Raw genomic sequence first — 18420 nt, forward strand, 5'->3', positions numbered from 1 at the left:
AAAAAACTAACTACCCAATAATTACTTTTTACCCACCTTGTCCCAATCTAACCATAATTCCTTCTGGTGCAGCTAGCAGTAAGCACTGCACAGGAGCGGGGGGAAGAGGAGACGGACCTCTACTGAGAAAAAAAAGGGGCACAATAAAGAGTACTCAGGCCTTTTAAAAGTTTCTCAGGAAAGGGAGGGCAGACAGTAAGAAAGCAAAGGCAACACAGGCAGCAGCACTCACTGTCAAGAAAAGCAAGAAAGACTGTTGATTGCTCACTAACCTTTTTGTTTGTTTGTTTGTTTGTTTGTTTGTTTTTCGAGACAGGGTTTCTCTGTAGCTTTGGAGCCTGTCCTGGCACTAGCTCTGGTAGACGAGGCTGATCTCAAACTCACAGAGATCTGCCTGCCTCTGCCTCCTGAGTGCTGGGATTAAACCACCGCCTAGCTGATGTTGAGATTTTTAAAGACTAATTTCTAAAATTGGGGTGGGGGAGAGACAAAGACTGGGAGAAATATGGGAAGGACACGTGAGGTCAAAGAACACCTCTGTGGAGTCATTTCTTCCTTCCGCCTTTACGCTCCTGTGATCAAATTCAGGTCATCAAGCTTGCACAGCAAGCACTTAACTGAGACACCTCATCATCAGAACTGTTTTATTTCTTATAAAGCATGCCTCCATGATATAAGCCAAACATGAAAATGTACTAAGCTATAAAACTAAAGAGTACTTGATGTGGGATGGTCTTCTAAGTGTTGTTTTTATTGGTTGATGAATAAAGCTGCTTCGCCCAATGGCAGAGCCAGAGGGCGACAGCAGGGGAGTCAAGAGCCTCCATACAGCCTCCGAAAGAAGTAACAGCTTTGTGGTAATACACACATTAATAGGAATGGGTTAATTTCTGGGTCTGGGTTACCTCGCTCAATATGGTTATTTTATATCTAGATCCATCCATTTGCCTGCAAATTTGTAGTGTGGGGGTCACAGGAGACGGTAGAATGGAAGGGGGAGGGAAGAGACCAAAGAAAAATGTATAGCTCAATAAAAACAACAAAAAAGTAAAAAAAAAGAGGGGGGATTAATTTAAGATGTAAGAGTTAAGTAGGAATACACCTAAGCCATTGGTCAAACAATGTTGTAATTAATATAGTTTCTGGGTGGACTGGAAATGAAAATGCAATTTTCATTTACAAGTACTGTTTCTAGAGCTAGGTTTTAGACTCTGTCCTACAATTGTAAGATGGCAGTGCTAAGTATGACTCTTCCCATCTCTACTCAGTCATCCCATCTAAAAAAATCTAAAATGAAACCATATCTATATCAAGTGTTCTTGAATGAAAATCATATTAGAAATTAAAACTGTATTAGAAACTAAGCATGAATATAATTTTTGCATAGTAAAATAATAAGCTTATCATGTTAAAAATAAATAACTTCAAATGTAACCAATATAAATTTTAACAATAATGAATATAAAATAGTAGAATCTTGCCATCCTCTCTTTCATAAACCTCCCTAGAATATACTTTTGAGTCTCTTACTCTCACATCCTTCGGTAATAGTTATTCAGATACCCCAAATTTAGATGACTACACAAAACAACTCATATTACTACCTCCAACAACTATGTTGGAATATGCAATGCTGATAAACTGTCAATTTTATGATGATAGACACACTTTTCCCAAAATTTTAATTTTGCTTAAAATCTTAAACCTTATTAGGAAAAAATTATTTTATTTGTTTTTATTAAAATGCTAAATCTTCAGTCAGTATAACTGTAGTGTGTCTGTCATTTGTCATTTAAGTGAAATGGCGTACCAGATGTTTCACCCCACCGTTTTAGAGGCATCAACAGGTTACACAGTGAAAAGGGATAGTAATATAACACCAACACCTTGAAACATCCTGAAAGAGTATGTTTTGAAATTATTTTCTCCAGATATTTTGAGAGAATTAGGTACTTATTAAACTGTGATGAATATTAGACATACCTAAAAGGTTTTTTAAAACAGATTCCAGTCATTTCTAGTCTCCAGATATTTCATTCTGGGTAAGCCTGGAATCAAAAATTCAGCAAGTTCCTTAGATAAACCTAAAATTGTTGATCTACATTATACGAGCAAATATTAAGGCAGTTTCAAAAATATCCATTAGCCTTTTCTTACATTTTTATCTTTTTAATTAAATTAGTTCTGCTAAGAAATTTTTAGTATGAATCACAACAGCATTATCAAAGTCTTTGATCTTTTTCAAGGATAGCCATGACCAATAAAACTAACTCCAGTCCACATAGTTTCAAACTTTGCTCATGGTGTGCTCACCTCTAAGATTTTTGTCATCAGTTTCCTTCCTGAAAGCAAGACAGAACCCCTAATCACAGACTAAAGCAAGTTTATCACCAGTGTCATCAAGACCCTTAGCTGGGGCAGCTGACTCCCTCCATCTGTGACAGAAGAAAGAAACATAACAGCTAAGGCATTGAAAACATTGCACCCTTGAGAACAGCTAGAAGGTTAAACTATTTTTAATGGTGGTTACAATTTGTTATCATATGTTATAAAAATCCCTGCAATGGAATGAGAAACTGGAGACCTCTCTGTTCTACCTGGGACTCTCAATAGGTTACTCCAAAATGACTGTATTACCAGGGCTTCCCCATTCATTTCTGTTGAATGTTGTAAATATCTGATTTGATGATGAATACTACTTACTATTTGTTCTTTTAACTGCCAAAGGCACAACAAATTCACTCACTCAAAATCAAAGGCATGGCAATCGTGAATAATTCTCTGTACAGAACAGTGTTTAACAGCTTTGAAAGACTTCACGGTCTCATCTCCAAGTCACTATGTGTAGTACTTTGTAGAATGTCAAGGATCTAGCTTCCATTTTTTAGTTGGATTTTAATACCATGCCTAATCCAAAGTGGGCTTACCCAACATGAATGTTTTCTCTGCCTAATTACTAGTTCCAAGAGGAGAGTCTGGTTTGTCCAACAAACATTGTTTTCTCTCTTTTTAAAAAAATCACTAACCTGAAATGATTAAACATTTTATCAGCAGCACATAAACAATACATACTATTGATGGATTTGTATGCATGATAACAAAACAAGATGTATATGCATATGTTTAAACATATTTAAAATATATTAGAGAACTTGATTACCCTTGCAATAAAGAAAAACTGAATAGCAAATTTAGTAGTAATACAAACTATGAAATAGCATTATTACCTTGCTTTAGAAGAAACCTGAATCTCTGGTGCCCTCTGGTGTCTTAAACACTATATAACTTCTAATAATCACTGCAGATACACTAAGAAGCTAAATATAAAATAGGATTTCTAATGAAAAAATAACAAATCTACAATATAAATTTAGGTTAGCCAGATATCTCTTATCAACAAAAATGTAAGATATCACTCTGTATTGCTAAATCCAATCTAGTTAAGATAAGACAGGGCCTAATGTCATATACTACTATTTTTTCTTAAGAGTCTGTTTTTTAGTTTCATTTGGATAAAATAGCATTATAATGTTTCCAAAAGAGCACACATTTCTTAAACCTCCTATAAGATGTGCAAGATTATATATGATCCAAATTACTAGAAAGTATTTTTAAAGTATTTTAGCGCAAAAATAAAGACATCAAAATAAAACATAATGTAGCCTCTTCCAGTAATGGGACTAGGAAAACATATATCCAAAAACAGAAGAATGAAAACGGATCTGTACCTCTTGCCCTCTAAGAAAATGAACTTGAAATGGATCAAAGACCTAGACTTAAAACTCTGAAACCATTAGAGGAAAATGTAGGGAAACGTTCAGAAAATAATATAAACAGCTAAACAATGGGGTCTCATGAAATTAAAATTCCTGCACAGAAAAGGAAAGAGTTAACAAATAAGGACACAAACTACAGAAAGGGGAAAAAAATCTTTGCTGACGGAGTATTAATACCTAGAACACTCAAAGACTAAAGAAAAAGAAATCAAATGATCCAATATTTAAAGTAGCTTATGAAATGAAGACAAATCTCAAAAGATGAAAAACGAACTAAATAAACTAAATTAAAACGACATTAGATTTCATGTTACCCAGTCAAAATAAGAGTCTTAAATAAAATAAGTAAATAAAAAAAATGTTGGCAAAGATGTGAATAGAAGGTGAGAATGCTTCTGAGAATGCAATCTAGTTCAGACACTATGAAAATTCATACAGGTTTATCAAATGTACAAAAGTGACTCAACTATCCTTCTCCTGAGTACACAAAGGACTCCAAAGTCAAGACATCATGTGGCTGTTGGATTCAGTGCCTGTCTCCTGCTCGTGCAGAACACTATTGATCTGTGAGTCTACCCCTAAATAAAAAATCCTTTACTATGCTCCATAGTAAATACAATACTACATTTAGCACCCCACAAAGATTCTAACACCATGCCTAATGGGACTGACCCACAAGGTCCCCACCACCATCACCCTCAACTGCCTGGTTTGATTTCAACTAAGAGGTTGTTTGCCAAATCACGCTGCAGCAGAGCAACATTTTTGGCAGGCATGCTGCACGGCAACTTGGCAATTTAACAATTTACGAGCTCTGAATGCTTTCCTTCCCGCACCCTGGTGGCTTTCCCCGTGGCCTGTTCCCGGATGCGTACTTTCCTGTGTGGCACCTTGCGTACCACCTGGAAGCACAGACTTCTCTGGTCTGCACTTGCAGATCACGACTGCCTGCAAGCTCTGAGTTCCTTGATATTCTGATCAGCTCAACTACTTTTCCATATATAAAAGCACAGCCCTTAATTAACTAAATTTTTTAGTAAATAAATTCCAGCAGATTTAGGTACTGGAACCTGCCTTGTCGCTGCTGGTTGCGAGCAACCAAAACAGTGACACTGCTGGTCAATAAATATTGTTACACCTACAGCAATTTACTAAAGACTCATAATGGAGGTAAGTTCATTTGATTAATGAATAAATCAATAAATTTGAAAATTATATAATTGCAGACAATATCACCACCCAGGAATTTAATAAACTTAATAAAATATTGCTTATATTATATATGGAATTCTGTGAGGCTTATGGGGTTTTTCTGATACATCCATTTATGTGATATTAGGGCTTAGTTGTGTTCATATCATATCCTTAAAAATGGTTTGATACCAGAGTCAAGAATGAGGCACTTTTAAAAATGATACAGTCATTACAGACTAATAATGAACAGCTAGCTAGCTGACAGGATTTATACCATTAAAAATCAAAAGTTGGCTGAAAAAAAAAAATAATGTCGTTGAAAAGGATACCAGCAATCTGACAGACAAAATTCAATCCATTCAGAAGATTGTGAAACCTTACAAAAGGGTGCTGAAAATTTGTCTGAAATAATTCATACTATTAAAATTGACAATCAAAACCTGTTAAAAATTATGATGACTTAGCAGATAGCGTATCTCTCCAGAAAGGCAATCTGCATGCCATCCAAATAATAATCAAGGATGAGAAGTTATCATTAATGAAAAAATTTCATACCTTGGGATCATATGTGTAGAATAAGGACCAGATTAAATCATTAGAAATATTCACAGGTCAAGAGATTCAGACTTTACAAAAGACAGTGGTAAAAAGATTTAAATTGAGGAAATTATCAGAACTGATGAGCAAGGAGAGAAGGTACAAGGAAAGGATTTAGCAATGCCAGTACATGTCAGAGTCAGAGAAGACTTACCAACAGTTTTAGCTACTTACCAATATCACCTCTGATAAACCATCAAGCACTAAATACCCAGAAGGATTCAAAGAATGTAAATGGAAACCTGTATGTATGAACGATCTAAAAGAAATTAAGCAAGCAGTAGTATCTTATGGCTTGCATTCACTATTTGTTAGGGAGATGGTAAAGACATGGGCTTCAAACAATATGGCTACTCCATTTGATAGAATTCAATTAGTCTCAATGGTCCTTGAAGATGAGCCATAATTACAATGGAAGTGCTACTAGCGAGAAAAGGTTAAAGTATTAGAACAACAGGGAAGAGTCAAAGGATTTTAGGCTTCCAAAGATCAAATTCTTGGTGAGGGCTTTTATGCTGATCCACAGGATCAAGCTCTTTATGATCAACACACCTTGTTCCTATGCTATACACCCTTAAATGCTTCCAACAAAATTCAAGAATCAGGAGGAAAAACACTGAGTCAAATGTAAGGGTTAAACAAGGCCAAAGAGAACAACACATTAGTGATGTTTTACAAAGATTAACTAAGGCTGTACAAATAGAAGTAACAGACCCAGAAGATAGATGAGTATTTATTGAATCTCTGGCTTTTGAAAACATCAACATAGAATACAAAAAGATACTTGGGCCTTTAAAGGTTAGATCAGCACCAATGGATGAATGGATCCTGCATACAATGAACATTGAGACATTTGACTATAGCACTGAAGCTTGGGTAGGAAAAGCAATTTCCAAAAGTATGAAGAGACACTAAAATGCCAAATGTTTTAATTGTGGTGACATAGGACACTGAGAAGGAATTGTAGACAAGGCATTCCAAGAAATAATGTCTCCTCTGGGAATCACAAAAATAGAAAGTCTCAACCTTCTGAATGATGAATAAAGCAAAACTTTAATGGTCAGTATTTAAGGGAATTTGGCAGTTTGAAATGTTTAGATCAAGAAAAACTGAAGTTTAATGAACTAAATTTCCAACTTTAGAGGCTAGAAATGGGGAGCCCCTTAACCCTCAATCTAACTTCCAATGTTAAGAATCAGATCAGTGGTAGACTTGGGCCCAGGGTGTAATGTGAGGACTGGATGACGGAAAAAAAAAAAAAAGCACAAAAAAACCTTGTGGGATATTGAAAATATTCTTTTTATCTTGATTAGGGTATATGGGTTTACCCTTTTGCTAAAACCTACTGAACTGGAAAACACTATTCCATAAATACCCTATTGTCTTTCAAGATTTCTTCCCAAAACAATACTGAACAATAGCTACAGTCTCTGTGTAGCCTAAATATCCAAACTACAAATTATTTCTAATGAAAAATGGAAAGAAAAATCAGGATGAAGCCACTGATCTATGATGCCTGATATTTGTCCAACATGCCATGGGCACCTGCCTCAAGCCCCAGAGAAGAGAAAGTAGAGGTAGCAAAGGCTAGAAGGACAAAATACACTATCAGAGAATGGCTAATATACCCCAAATCAGAAAATAATTGGAAACAGATACTTAACAAGAGAAATGTAAAAGGAGAAGTACCTTTTCTGAAGATTAAATTATAAACTCAGAGTACCACAAGAAAAAAGAGAAACAACTACAATAAAAAAGGCATAAATGTCAAAAACATCTAGCCCCGAAAAGATGAGCATCTAAGGACTTTGGAATTGAACAAGAAGTCCTAGAACCAAGACCTACATAAGTTGTTTTTTTTTCTATAAACAGACATTTACAATAAAGTTTAATCTGTAAATTAGGCAGAGTAAGGCTAATTAGAATTAATTATAACAATGTACTTTAACAAGAATATAATGAGGTTCTTCTCAGTTCTCAAAATAACCAGGACTCACCCTTTGCATAATGACATGAATAGAAAATAAAATGCCTACCTAAGAGATGAAGCAAAGTGAGTGACACAGGCATTGTGACAGTCGAACCTAAACTACCTTAACATATGCACTGACTCATTTGATAAATGTGGTGGCCACCAACTGACCAAGAAGTGGGCAGCATATCAATTCTGGACACATTGAACAAGGGATGATTCACCTGCTGAACATGATGACAACGTGTTTGTCATGCCATTCAGAATGACACATTAAAACATATGGATTATTTCCAGAATTTTACACTTAATATTTTCTTTTTCTTTTTTTGTTAAAGATATATCTATTTATTATGTATATAGTGTTCAGCCTCCACGTATGCCTGCAGGCCATAAGAGGGCACCAGATCTCATTACAGATGGTTGTGAGCCACCATGTGGTTGCTGGGAATTGAACTCAGGACCTCTGGAAGAGCAGCCAGTGCTCTTAACCTCTGAGCCATCTCTCCAGCCCTACACTTAATATTTTCATAACATTCCTAATTATCATTACCTACAGAAACAAAATTGGAAAAAAAGAAGATAATAGTAATAATATCTATTTTATAAAGTTCAAGAATGAACAAAAATGATCTGTATGTGCAGTGGCAAGCCTAAGAATAGGGCCTGGCAGAAGCGTGGGACGAAGCTGAACGACCTGCAGAGGACATGAAGGTGATAATGGACATGCTTAGTGCCTGAGTCTAGACTACTACTATGCAGGCTTTCCCAATCCACTGAAAGAAGCACATAAGATTTGTGTCTGATATTTGTAAATTATAGTCGGTAATTTTAAATTACTTATAAAGGATGTGGTTATATTACCTGATTTATGTTTATACACTACAAAAATGCCTGGTGCCCAAGGAGGCCAGAAGAGGCCACTGGATTCACTGAAACTGGGCTCAGAGAAGGTTATGAATCAAACCAGGGCTATTTCTTCAGTATTTATAAATGACATTTGTATCTGTCTATTTATACATTATTGTTTAACATCTTTTTTCTCTAAAACTTTATTTCCACACATGAGATCAAGTTTTAACCACTGATTTTCTTTACCTGAAGCGTGTTGCTCCATTCTCTTTTATTTTATTGTTATGAATAGAAGATGTATGAGCTTGAAGCGAGAGAAGCTTATTTCCAGGCAGAGTAATTTGTTTTATGATGGAAGCTGTAAAAACAAAACAAGAAAGAAAACAGAATTTAAAAAAAAAAAAGCAATCATGTCACTTCAGGAAAATTCAGGACAGCTTTTAGTACATATAAAATAGTCAAAGACTATCTTAAGTTATCACAGAATTATGTCTAAATTATAAAAGAACACTGAATGAAACCCCTGCATAAGAAATCATCTCATAAAGACCTCTAGATTATGTTTTTATGAAGTCTCAAATTGTCTTTAGAATTAGCATCATTATAAAAACATCATACACAAAAAGTGACAGAAAAATGTTGATATCTCATTGTTCTATTTTTAATACTAGAATGTTTTATCTAATAATACAATGCCATACGCAGTTGTTTGTTTTAAAGCAATATATACTCCTAAAACACGTCTCTGTAACTGTAATAACTATCTTTCAGTCTTCCCTTGATACAACAGGTACAAGTTCTGTCATATTCCAGATTCACTGTGATGAAGCTGGAATGCCAGCATGTACCACATGTAGGCACTTACTAGTAGTAACTTACTAGTAGGCACTATAGTATTCGCTAGCATCTTCGGTCCACATTTCTGAGTGGTCAGTGGTGATGAATGGGAAATGGTGGTCACTTGATCTGCACTGCCTCCTGAAGGCTGTTGAACTACCTGAAACAAAAACAGTTCATTATAGCCACTCAAGGAAGCATGCTTTAGCAATGAGCAAGAGTTTCCATAGTTTTTCTCTAACACAATAAGAAAGCCTACTTAAAATTCATCTTCAGGATGGCCTCTCAGACATGGGGATCCTCCTGCCTCGGCTTCCTGAATGCTACCTGAGATTTGAGTGTATACCACTACACCCAAATATAGTGGTATATATTAATATTAAACTATATTAAATATAGTTTAATTTGTATGAAGCAAAATTATCTCATTCAAAACTGAAAAACATTATTGCATATATTAAACATTATTTTCTACAGCAGAATTCAAATTTAAGAAATAAAACATATAGATAATACTTTTCTTAATTTACCATGGAAAATTTCAAGCACATGCAAAATATAGAGAACAAAAATGAAATCATTTACACCACTAGCCAGATTAAATAATGATTAATTCTTGCATAATCACATTTCACTTATACCTTGTACCCGCTTCCCAATTTTAAAGCAAATAAATTTTTGTTTGTTTGTTCGCATTTTTCCAGACATGTTTTCTCTGTGCAGTCCTGGCTGTCCTGGAGCTTGTGCTGTAGACCAGGCTGGCCTGGAACTCACAGAGATCCTCCTGCCTTTCCCAAGTGCTGAGATTAAAGGCATGCGCCACCACTGCCTGGCTTAAGAAATATCTTTTTTATCCATAATATTCCAAAGTATATCTATAAAAGACAAGAATGTTTATGTACTATTTTTAAAAGTATCATCCTAAACCTTTCAGAAAGTACTGTTCTCTCAAATAATAGTTACAGAAATACAGTAATGATTAGGGATAAAGAGAAACTAAAGTACTAACAAGATTATTATTTTCGGCTTCAGAGAAAAGACAGAAAAACAGAATGTCATACTTTCACTTCAAAGAAGAAAAGGTCATCATGTATTTGGGTCAGCTACTGATAGTGATATAATTACAAGTTCTTATATTTATATAAAGTGCAATGGCCTGCCCAAGAGAAATGATTCTAAGTAAAAATTTATAAAAACAATTTATTCTATGCTACAATTTCTGTAATAAAAATGTACAAATAAAGTGTGTGCAACTAAAAAAAATGTGGCACACAAAGCATTGCGAGTACATATCTTTAATCTCAGCACTCAGGAGGCAGGGGGATCTCTATGAATTCCTAGTCTACACAGCAAGTTCCAGGCTAGCCAGGGATACATAATAAGATCTGTCTCAAAAAAAAAAAAAATAACAAGAAACACAAAGCATTCCAATGTCTCCATAGAGTATAAACATAGAATGAAATAATTCAATTGCTATCACTGTTTGGTAGAAGAGGCCTCCTAGCAATGGAGTTGTAAGTTGGAATAATTCATTTGCCATCATTATTTGATAAAAGTTGTGTTATGTGTTTGTTTTGTTTTTGAGACAGTCTTAAAACTAAGTAGCTTAGGTGGGCTTTAAATGTGTGATGCTTCTACCTCACCCTCCTGAGTAACTAGGATCACAGACCTCAACCACAAAGTCAGGCTAGAAAAGAACTCTTTTAAAAATAATATATATTTCAATCAAGATATGAACTGAGATCTGAGATCATGCATATTCTGAATTACTAGGGTTTGGGCTTAAAGTTAATGAAGCAATACATTTTTATGCATTCAGACTGACAATCAGAAAAGAATCTCTCTTTTGACCTAGGAATCTTTGAAGTCTCTTTTACAGCCCCCTCAGCATTACCATGGTCTCTGCTGGTCTGCAATCCTGAGGCTAGTCCTGACCCTGCCTGGCTGTGCCAATACCCTGGTATCCTGTGCCCTGCCCACGTTGAAGTGACAGCCTTCAGCTGCAACAGCATCACTGTGGCCTGATGATATGGGAGGGGCTCTGGATCCTATGTGGTTCAGAGCACCATTCAGATGCAGTGCAAGGTGTTATGACTCACTACTGGTACCACCCCGGGAGTGTCATCACCCTCCTCATTGTCCTACTTGGCCTGATGCTATACTTTGCTGAAGCTCTACTGACCGGAGAACCTTAGGGCCCTGAGCTGAGCCATCAAGAAATGATGCCTAGGAGTTTTGGGTTGTTTTGTCTGTGTGTTTGTGGTATGTGTGTTCCCTCAACAAAAGCCTTTCTTAAACTGCTGATTCTGTCTGTTCCTGCTTATGGTGAGTTGTCTCTGCTGCTACCTGCTTCACTGGAGAGTGTTCCTGCACTTCAATTCCTTACCTGCCACAGGAAATAAACCAGATCAAAACTCACCTGGTTGTTTCTATACAAAACAGCTAAGGATAAAACAAAAGGTAGTATTTACTTTGAGTGTGTAATTACTATAGGAAAAATGGAGAGCTAGCAAAATTAGCTTTTACAAGAACTGAATTCTTAGAAAAACTCCCAGACTACCAAGAAGGCTCACATTTCAAATATTTGAGTACAAAATAAAAAGCTTACAAATAAAAGAAACTGAACAATTTTAGTTCATACAACCTCTGTATATAACATACAACCCCCGAATATAACATATAACAGTTAACAAGGAAAAAAGGGTAACATGTGAAGAAAAGAGAGCATGTACCACTCTTTAAAGTGGTGGTGGGTAAAATGTATTTCATAAAATATGAATTGAAACCATGTAATGGTAGTTTGGAAGAATTCTTACAACTTGTGTGGAGATCTTATGCAAAAGCCTAAAGATATAAAACTCTCCAGAATTATTCTAATGAAAGGTAAATAGTAAGAAAATCTTAAGCTCATGATCAATATTAAAAGAATTATCATAGTATGAATATAGATGTAGTTATTGGTTGGCTGACTGCGAAACAAAGAGTAGTAAGATTTGGCTATTTTGGCAAAGAGAAGCTGAAGGAGATAAAGCTTTTGGTTAGCAGTATTGGATGTCTCACCAATGGCTACATTTACATATCAGAAGACCAAAAAGATATAACATATTCTGATGTCAAAGATGCTACTTATGTTAATTTTATTAAAGAATAATGATATTGGCATGAGGCTCATCTCAGAAAAGGCCTATTATGAACAGATGATGTCTTCCTTAAAGTCTGATTGAAAAATAGATTAGCAGGTCTGACAGCCAGCCTCTGCAGACTGAGGGGAGAAAGGAAGGAGGGCTGTGCTGGAAAGCAGTAGCAATAAAGCATGATGAAGAAAGGGGCTGAACGGAGTGCCAGAGTCCAGAACGTAGTCCAGAACGTAGTCTAGTACTTTTGCAAACGTAGCAGTGACCAAAGAGCCATCCAAGAATTCAGAGCACATGCCCGACCTAGAACCTGGTGTAGTATTAGAAGACAGGTATACAGTCTTCTTCAACCACTCTGCTTTGTGTTTTTTATTTAAGTTCCTGGGTGCAATTTACAGACATGTGATTGGACTTGCGAGAAATCTTACTCTCTCAAAGTCAAGTCTTTTCAAACCATTCTTCCAGAATCCATTAAGTAATTATGCTTTATTTTCCTCTTGATGTAAGATAACTAATAAGAGACTGATCTAATCTTTCTCAGATTTTTAATGAACACAAAGAAAGACATCATAAAGAATAAACTTTGTCTCATACTCTGTCAAATTGTGTCTGTGTGGTTTTAATGATGCTAGAATTGCATTCACTTTAAGGCAGTGCCTGAAAAGACACATCTGAATTAATTAACAAGTTACAGTTCACCAAAAAATTATTAAAGGAAGTATCCTGACATTAATCAGGGCATTCAACAGCATATTCTTTATAATATGCATCTTCTTTATAGTGAATAGAGTTTGACTACAGATATGATCCAATGTGGAGATTTTCATTTTTAAATAACTATGTGTGGTTAACTATAAACTATAAAGAAATGTTTGCTTACTTCTTTTTAGTTCTATTTCAAAGCATTTTCTTACTCACCTAAACATAGGATTATGGTTTATAATAAACCTAGTAATATTCTTTAATTACTTGTCAACTTTAAATTCCTTAGCATTTTTTAAATATTAAAAGTAAAATAAGAATCACACCTAACAACACAGGCCTATGATACTAGTTACTTGGTAATATGAGGTTGGTAGGTGGGTTGCAAGTTCAAGGTTAGCGTGGGCAATGAGACCCTGGATTGGTTTTAGGTTTCTGTATTTGTGACAGGATTTCTCTGCTGTCCTGGAATTTGCTTTGTAGACCAGGCTGGTCTCAAACTCACAGAGATCCACCTGCCACTGTTCCCCAAGTGCTGGAATTAAAGGAATGTGCCATGCTCTGCTAGAGACTTTTTGTTTTGTTTTGTTTTGTTTTGTTTTGTTTTTTGAGACCAGGTTTCTTGGTCTAACAGTCTTGGTGTCCTGGAATTCACTGAGATCCACCTGACTCTGCCTCCCAAGTGCTGGGATTGAAGGCCACAACTGTCCAGCTAAGACCCTGTTTTAAAAGAAAAAGAAAAAGGGTGGTGGAAGGAGGAGTTTAATGAATAGTGCTCCCAGTACCCACATCAAAGCTGGGATAGTGGAGCAAGCCTATAAATCCAATACTGGAGGCAGAAACAGGAGGATTCGACTGTGAAGGGAATGGAGAGACAGCCCTCCAGAGGACACAATTTAATTTTCAGCATCCACACTGGGAGGCTCACAACTGCATGTAATTACAGCTCCCAGTTTTGACAGCAGAAAACAGGTGTCATATATTCACTCAGACACACGTATGCAGAAATAAGTATAAAGTGGACAGAAATCCAGAAAAAATCCAATTTCAATCTCTGGTTTCTATACACCTGTGGATACACACACACACAGAGGGAGGGGAGGGGGGAGGAGAGGGGAGGGAGAGAGGAAGGGAGGGAGGAAAGGTGGGAGGGAAGGAGGGAGGGAGGAAGGGAGACAGAGACAGAGAGAGAGAGACAGAGAGAGAGAACACTACAAAAGAGTTACAGCTCAGTGATAGAACATTTGTCCAGAATGAACAAGGCCCTAGCTTTAATCGTCAGTACTAAAATAATGTCATCATAATAACCACCGATGTAATAGCTTCCAAAAATATTTAGACTTAATGTAATATTGAAGCAATAATATAAAACAAAGAGACTTCTATCAAATATCTAGCCTAAGCACTTAAATCATTACAATAATGTAATTCCAACACTTAGGAATCAGAGGGAAGAGGATCTGTGAGTCCCACGCATGCATGCATGCTAGCAAAGCACACACACACACACACACACACACACAAAACAAAGCAAATCAATGTTAAAAACAATTTTTAAAAACGATTAATATTGGGACAATGAATAAATTTTATATCAATGTCCCATGTGTGACAACAGGTTTGGCTATGTAAATTTAAAAACCATCCTTTTCATTAGGAGATACACAGTCACACATATGGGCACAATCATGTATTTCCTAGACTACAAATTTAAAATCAATTTGAAAATAAGTTAAACAAACAAATAAACAAACAAATAAAAATGGTCAGCGATATAGCCAAACGGGAGAATGTTTGCATAGAATGCTTAAGGCATTTTAGCACAATCTCTATCACTGAAAAAGAAGAAAGACGAGAAGGCAGGAGGAAGGGAGTGGAAAGGGAAGGGACAAATATACATAAAATTTTGAAGTACACAGTCACAACTTTCACATACCTGTCAAATGTTCAGTAAACCCTATGTATGAGCTTCTCTATGCAGCTTATAAAGAAGAAAATTGACCAAGCAAGGCTAAAAAAAAAAAAAACCTCAACTAGTCAAATTTGGAAAGTATACAAAGTCTTGCCAGTCCCCTTACTGTGTGAAGTTTTCTGAGTAGGTAGCTGAGGAAGAAATGAACTGTTACTCACTAGCTGCTTGACTTTGACCGCCTGTGGAATGCCAGCTGACTGTGGAAGGAGGGGGCCTGGCTGTGCAAGTTTCATCTGGACTGGAGGGCCAATGACAGTTTTCTCAGGTTTGGTCCCAGCAGAGGTAATAGCAGGCTTCACAGATGGAAGACAAAGAGGTGTGGTCGAAGTTTCTCCAAAAGTCACTGCCGGAAGGGCCAGTGTAACTGCTGCCCCAGACACAACTGGCTTCTCAGGCTGAAGGGAGACTGCTGTCCCTGGATTAGGAACCGACGTTGTCAGAGGTTTTGAAGTCTGCAGCAACACAGTCGCAGGTGCTGCACCCCCTGTTACAGCAGCTGAGGCCACAGGACGCACTGTCACAGCTCCAGTGTTGGCTCCTCCTGGACCAGAAGGCGGATTCAGAGTCTGAACAGACAGAGTTCTGGGCGCTGCTGCTCCAGAGCCAAGGACTGGGGAAACAGTACTCGTCACCACCACAGGAGTTGCTACTGTCGTGGTACAGGAGGGAACGACCACCTCACCAGAGAGTTCCTGAACACAGTTCTCAATGAAGCTCTGGGAGTTAGGGAGAAGTTGTCTTAAGGCAACCACACTCTTCTAGAAACAGTAGAGGAAAGAAGATAAAAGTTAACGAAATAAGCTTAAAGTAAACCAAAATTTGTATTTAACAACATACAGTTAAGTATATAAAGTATTTCATATGAGAAAACTGGTATTTTTGTTTTCCTATCAGTACATGGATTTAGAGGCCAAAGTGCTTTCTCAGTGAGAAAATATTACTTTAAATGTGAAAATATTAAATCTATTTTGGATATGTCAATGATCAACTTGATAAAATAAAACTCATCTCTCTACTCATCTAAGTTCATCAGTAGACTATTGATTATTACTTTATTATCTGTAAGATTATTTATAACCCAGAGGACCTAGGTCATTTCATTAAATAGCTCTTAAACATTGGATGCACACTAGTTTACATCCAATGTAAAGCTTTTACATCAAAGTAAAACTAACAGAGTGAAAAGGGATTCAATGTTTCAACTAGAAATGTAAAAGGAAGTTCTCAGAAAAACCTAACTGGAAACAAATGCTAAAATAATGAAAGTTAAAGAGATGATATAAGTGTATATTTAATTATTTCTAATTATGACAAAGGTTAAGCTGAAGTGCCAAATCTGTCCTTTCTATGTAGCATTTAATCCCCAAGCACTCTCAGTGATGCCAGGAGATAGCAAGTGGTCCTTAGAAAGCAGACACAGCTGGGCACAGTGGCACACACCTTTAATCCCAGCACTCCAGAGGTAGAGGCAGGAAGATATCTGTTCAAGGTCAGCCTGGTCAACAGAGTGAGTTCCCAGACAGCCAGGCCTACACAAAGAAACCTGTCTCAAACAAACAAAACAAAACTGGAGGGAAGGAGGGAGGGAGGGAAAGGAAGGAAGGAAAACGAAAGTTAGTGAATTTAGCTAGGGTACTAGAGTTCAACACCTTAGATTCAATTACCAATACTACAGAAAGAAAAACATTCTATGGGGGGAGGGGTAAGCACTAAAATATATGATACAAAAGACGGTAATTCTAGGGGTAGAAAGGTTTAAGTGAGGAGGAGAACAAAGAGAGAAGCCAGAAAGGGGAAGAGAGCCAACTAAAACTAAGTATGGGTGTGGGGGACGAAATCCAATGCTTGGTAAGCTATCGGAAAAAACAGTATGAGAGGTACCTAAAACCCTGTCTCAAAACTAAGGAGAGTAGAGAGAAGACTCAGAATTTAAAAGCACTTAAGAGAGCAGGCGCTGGTGCCACAGGTCTTTAATCCCAGCACTGGGGAGACAAAGAGAGGTGGATCACTGTGAGTTTAAGGCAGCCTGATCTACAGAGCAAGATACAGGACAGGCTATAGAGAAACCCTGTCTCCAAAAATACAAACAAAAAAGCACTTAAGAATCTGAGTTTGAATCCCCAGCACCCACGAAACCTAGCACTTGGGACAAAGAGACCAGGCATTCCTGAAGCAAACTGGCTAATGAAACTAGCCAAATCCATGAGCTGTGTTTTGTGAGAGACTCTGTCTCAATATATAAGGTAGAAAACAATTTATGGAGATGCTCAACCTCAACCTCTGGTTTCAATACACACACACACACACACACACACACACACACACACACGCAAACTAAAGACATAAATCTTTTTTTTAAAGATTGTATTTATTATGTATATAGTATTTTGCCTCCATGTATGCCTGCATGCCTGAAGAGGGCACCAGATCTCACTGTAGATAGATGGTTGTGAGCCACCATGAGTTTGCTGGGAATTGAACTCAGGACCTCTGGAAGAGCAACCAGTGTTCATAACCTCTAAGCCATATCTACAGCAAAACATCAATCTTTTAATATACTACAATACAAACATTATACAATATCAAGTCATCAAGTTACACTCATGAGAAAGATGTTATTCTGTGGGGTGGGGGAGAACCAGTGGAATAGCTCAGTGGGTGAAATGTGTTTGCCGCCAAACCTGGCAAGCAGAGTTTTATACTATGAACCTCCACGGGGGAGAAAACCTACTCTTTCAAATTGTCCTCTGACCTTCACACATGTGATGTAAGCACCCCCACCGTAACTAAATGCAAGTGAATTTTTAAAGCTACTGTTATGCCTGTTTTTCTAAACTGTTCAAATAAATACTATGAATGTTGTCTTGTGCTTTTGAAAAGTACTAAAGTTCCTCTCATCATTAAGTATCTTCCGACTGATTTCCAGTCACATTAAGACATTCAGGTTTTAAATTAAAGTAATTAACCCAAACAATTTTTCCAGAGAAATTCATCCCTACCCATCCCCACCTTAAGAAAAGGTACAAGGTGTGGCTGAGGTGCAGACTTGAGTTCAATATATAGTTTCCTAGTAAATTCTTCTGCTTCAATTTCTGCATCCTAAAAAATGAAAAAAGGCACGTTTAGATCTAGAAAAGTTTTTTATTTACTTATTTATTTTACATTCTGACCACAGCCTCTCCAATCTACAAATATTTTCAGAAAACTAAGAGCAGTGGAGAAGCCTGTGAGGAAAGCTATTCAGGATGTTGACACAAGAGAATCACTTCAGCCTAGGAACTGAAGGTCAGTATAACAGTAGTGAGCCAGTCTCTTAAAAATTAAATGACCTTAAAAAATACAGAGCACTTGTGACCCCAAATGACCTTAAAAATACAAAGATGC

General features: G+C 36.8%; 1 protein-coding gene across 1 annotated transcript in view; it reads right to left on the bottom strand.

Moving 5' to 3' along the window:
* The window catches only part of Taf4b (TATA-box binding protein associated factor 4b), a 107264-nt gene that overhangs the window by 62870 nt on the left and 25974 nt on the right, over positions 1 to 18420 (bottom strand). Inside the window, exons 6-9 of the mRNA XM_048447920.3 lie at positions 18046 to 18135; positions 15195 to 15794; positions 9271 to 9388; positions 8638 to 8749 (exon numbers count right to left, since the gene is read on the bottom strand). Coding sequence (XP_048303877.1) covers positions 8638 to 8749; positions 9271 to 9388; positions 15195 to 15794; positions 18046 to 18135 — 920 coding nt within the window. The remainder of the gene's footprint in view (positions 1 to 8637; positions 8750 to 9270; positions 9389 to 15194; positions 15795 to 18045; positions 18136 to 18420) is intronic.

This window comes from Myodes glareolus, chromosome 13 (genome assembly GCF_982192425.1).
Source record: "Myodes glareolus chromosome 13, mMyoGla1.1, whole genome shotgun sequence".
In the NCBI taxonomy this organism is placed as follows: Eukaryota; Metazoa; Chordata; class Mammalia; order Rodentia; family Cricetidae; genus Myodes; species Myodes glareolus.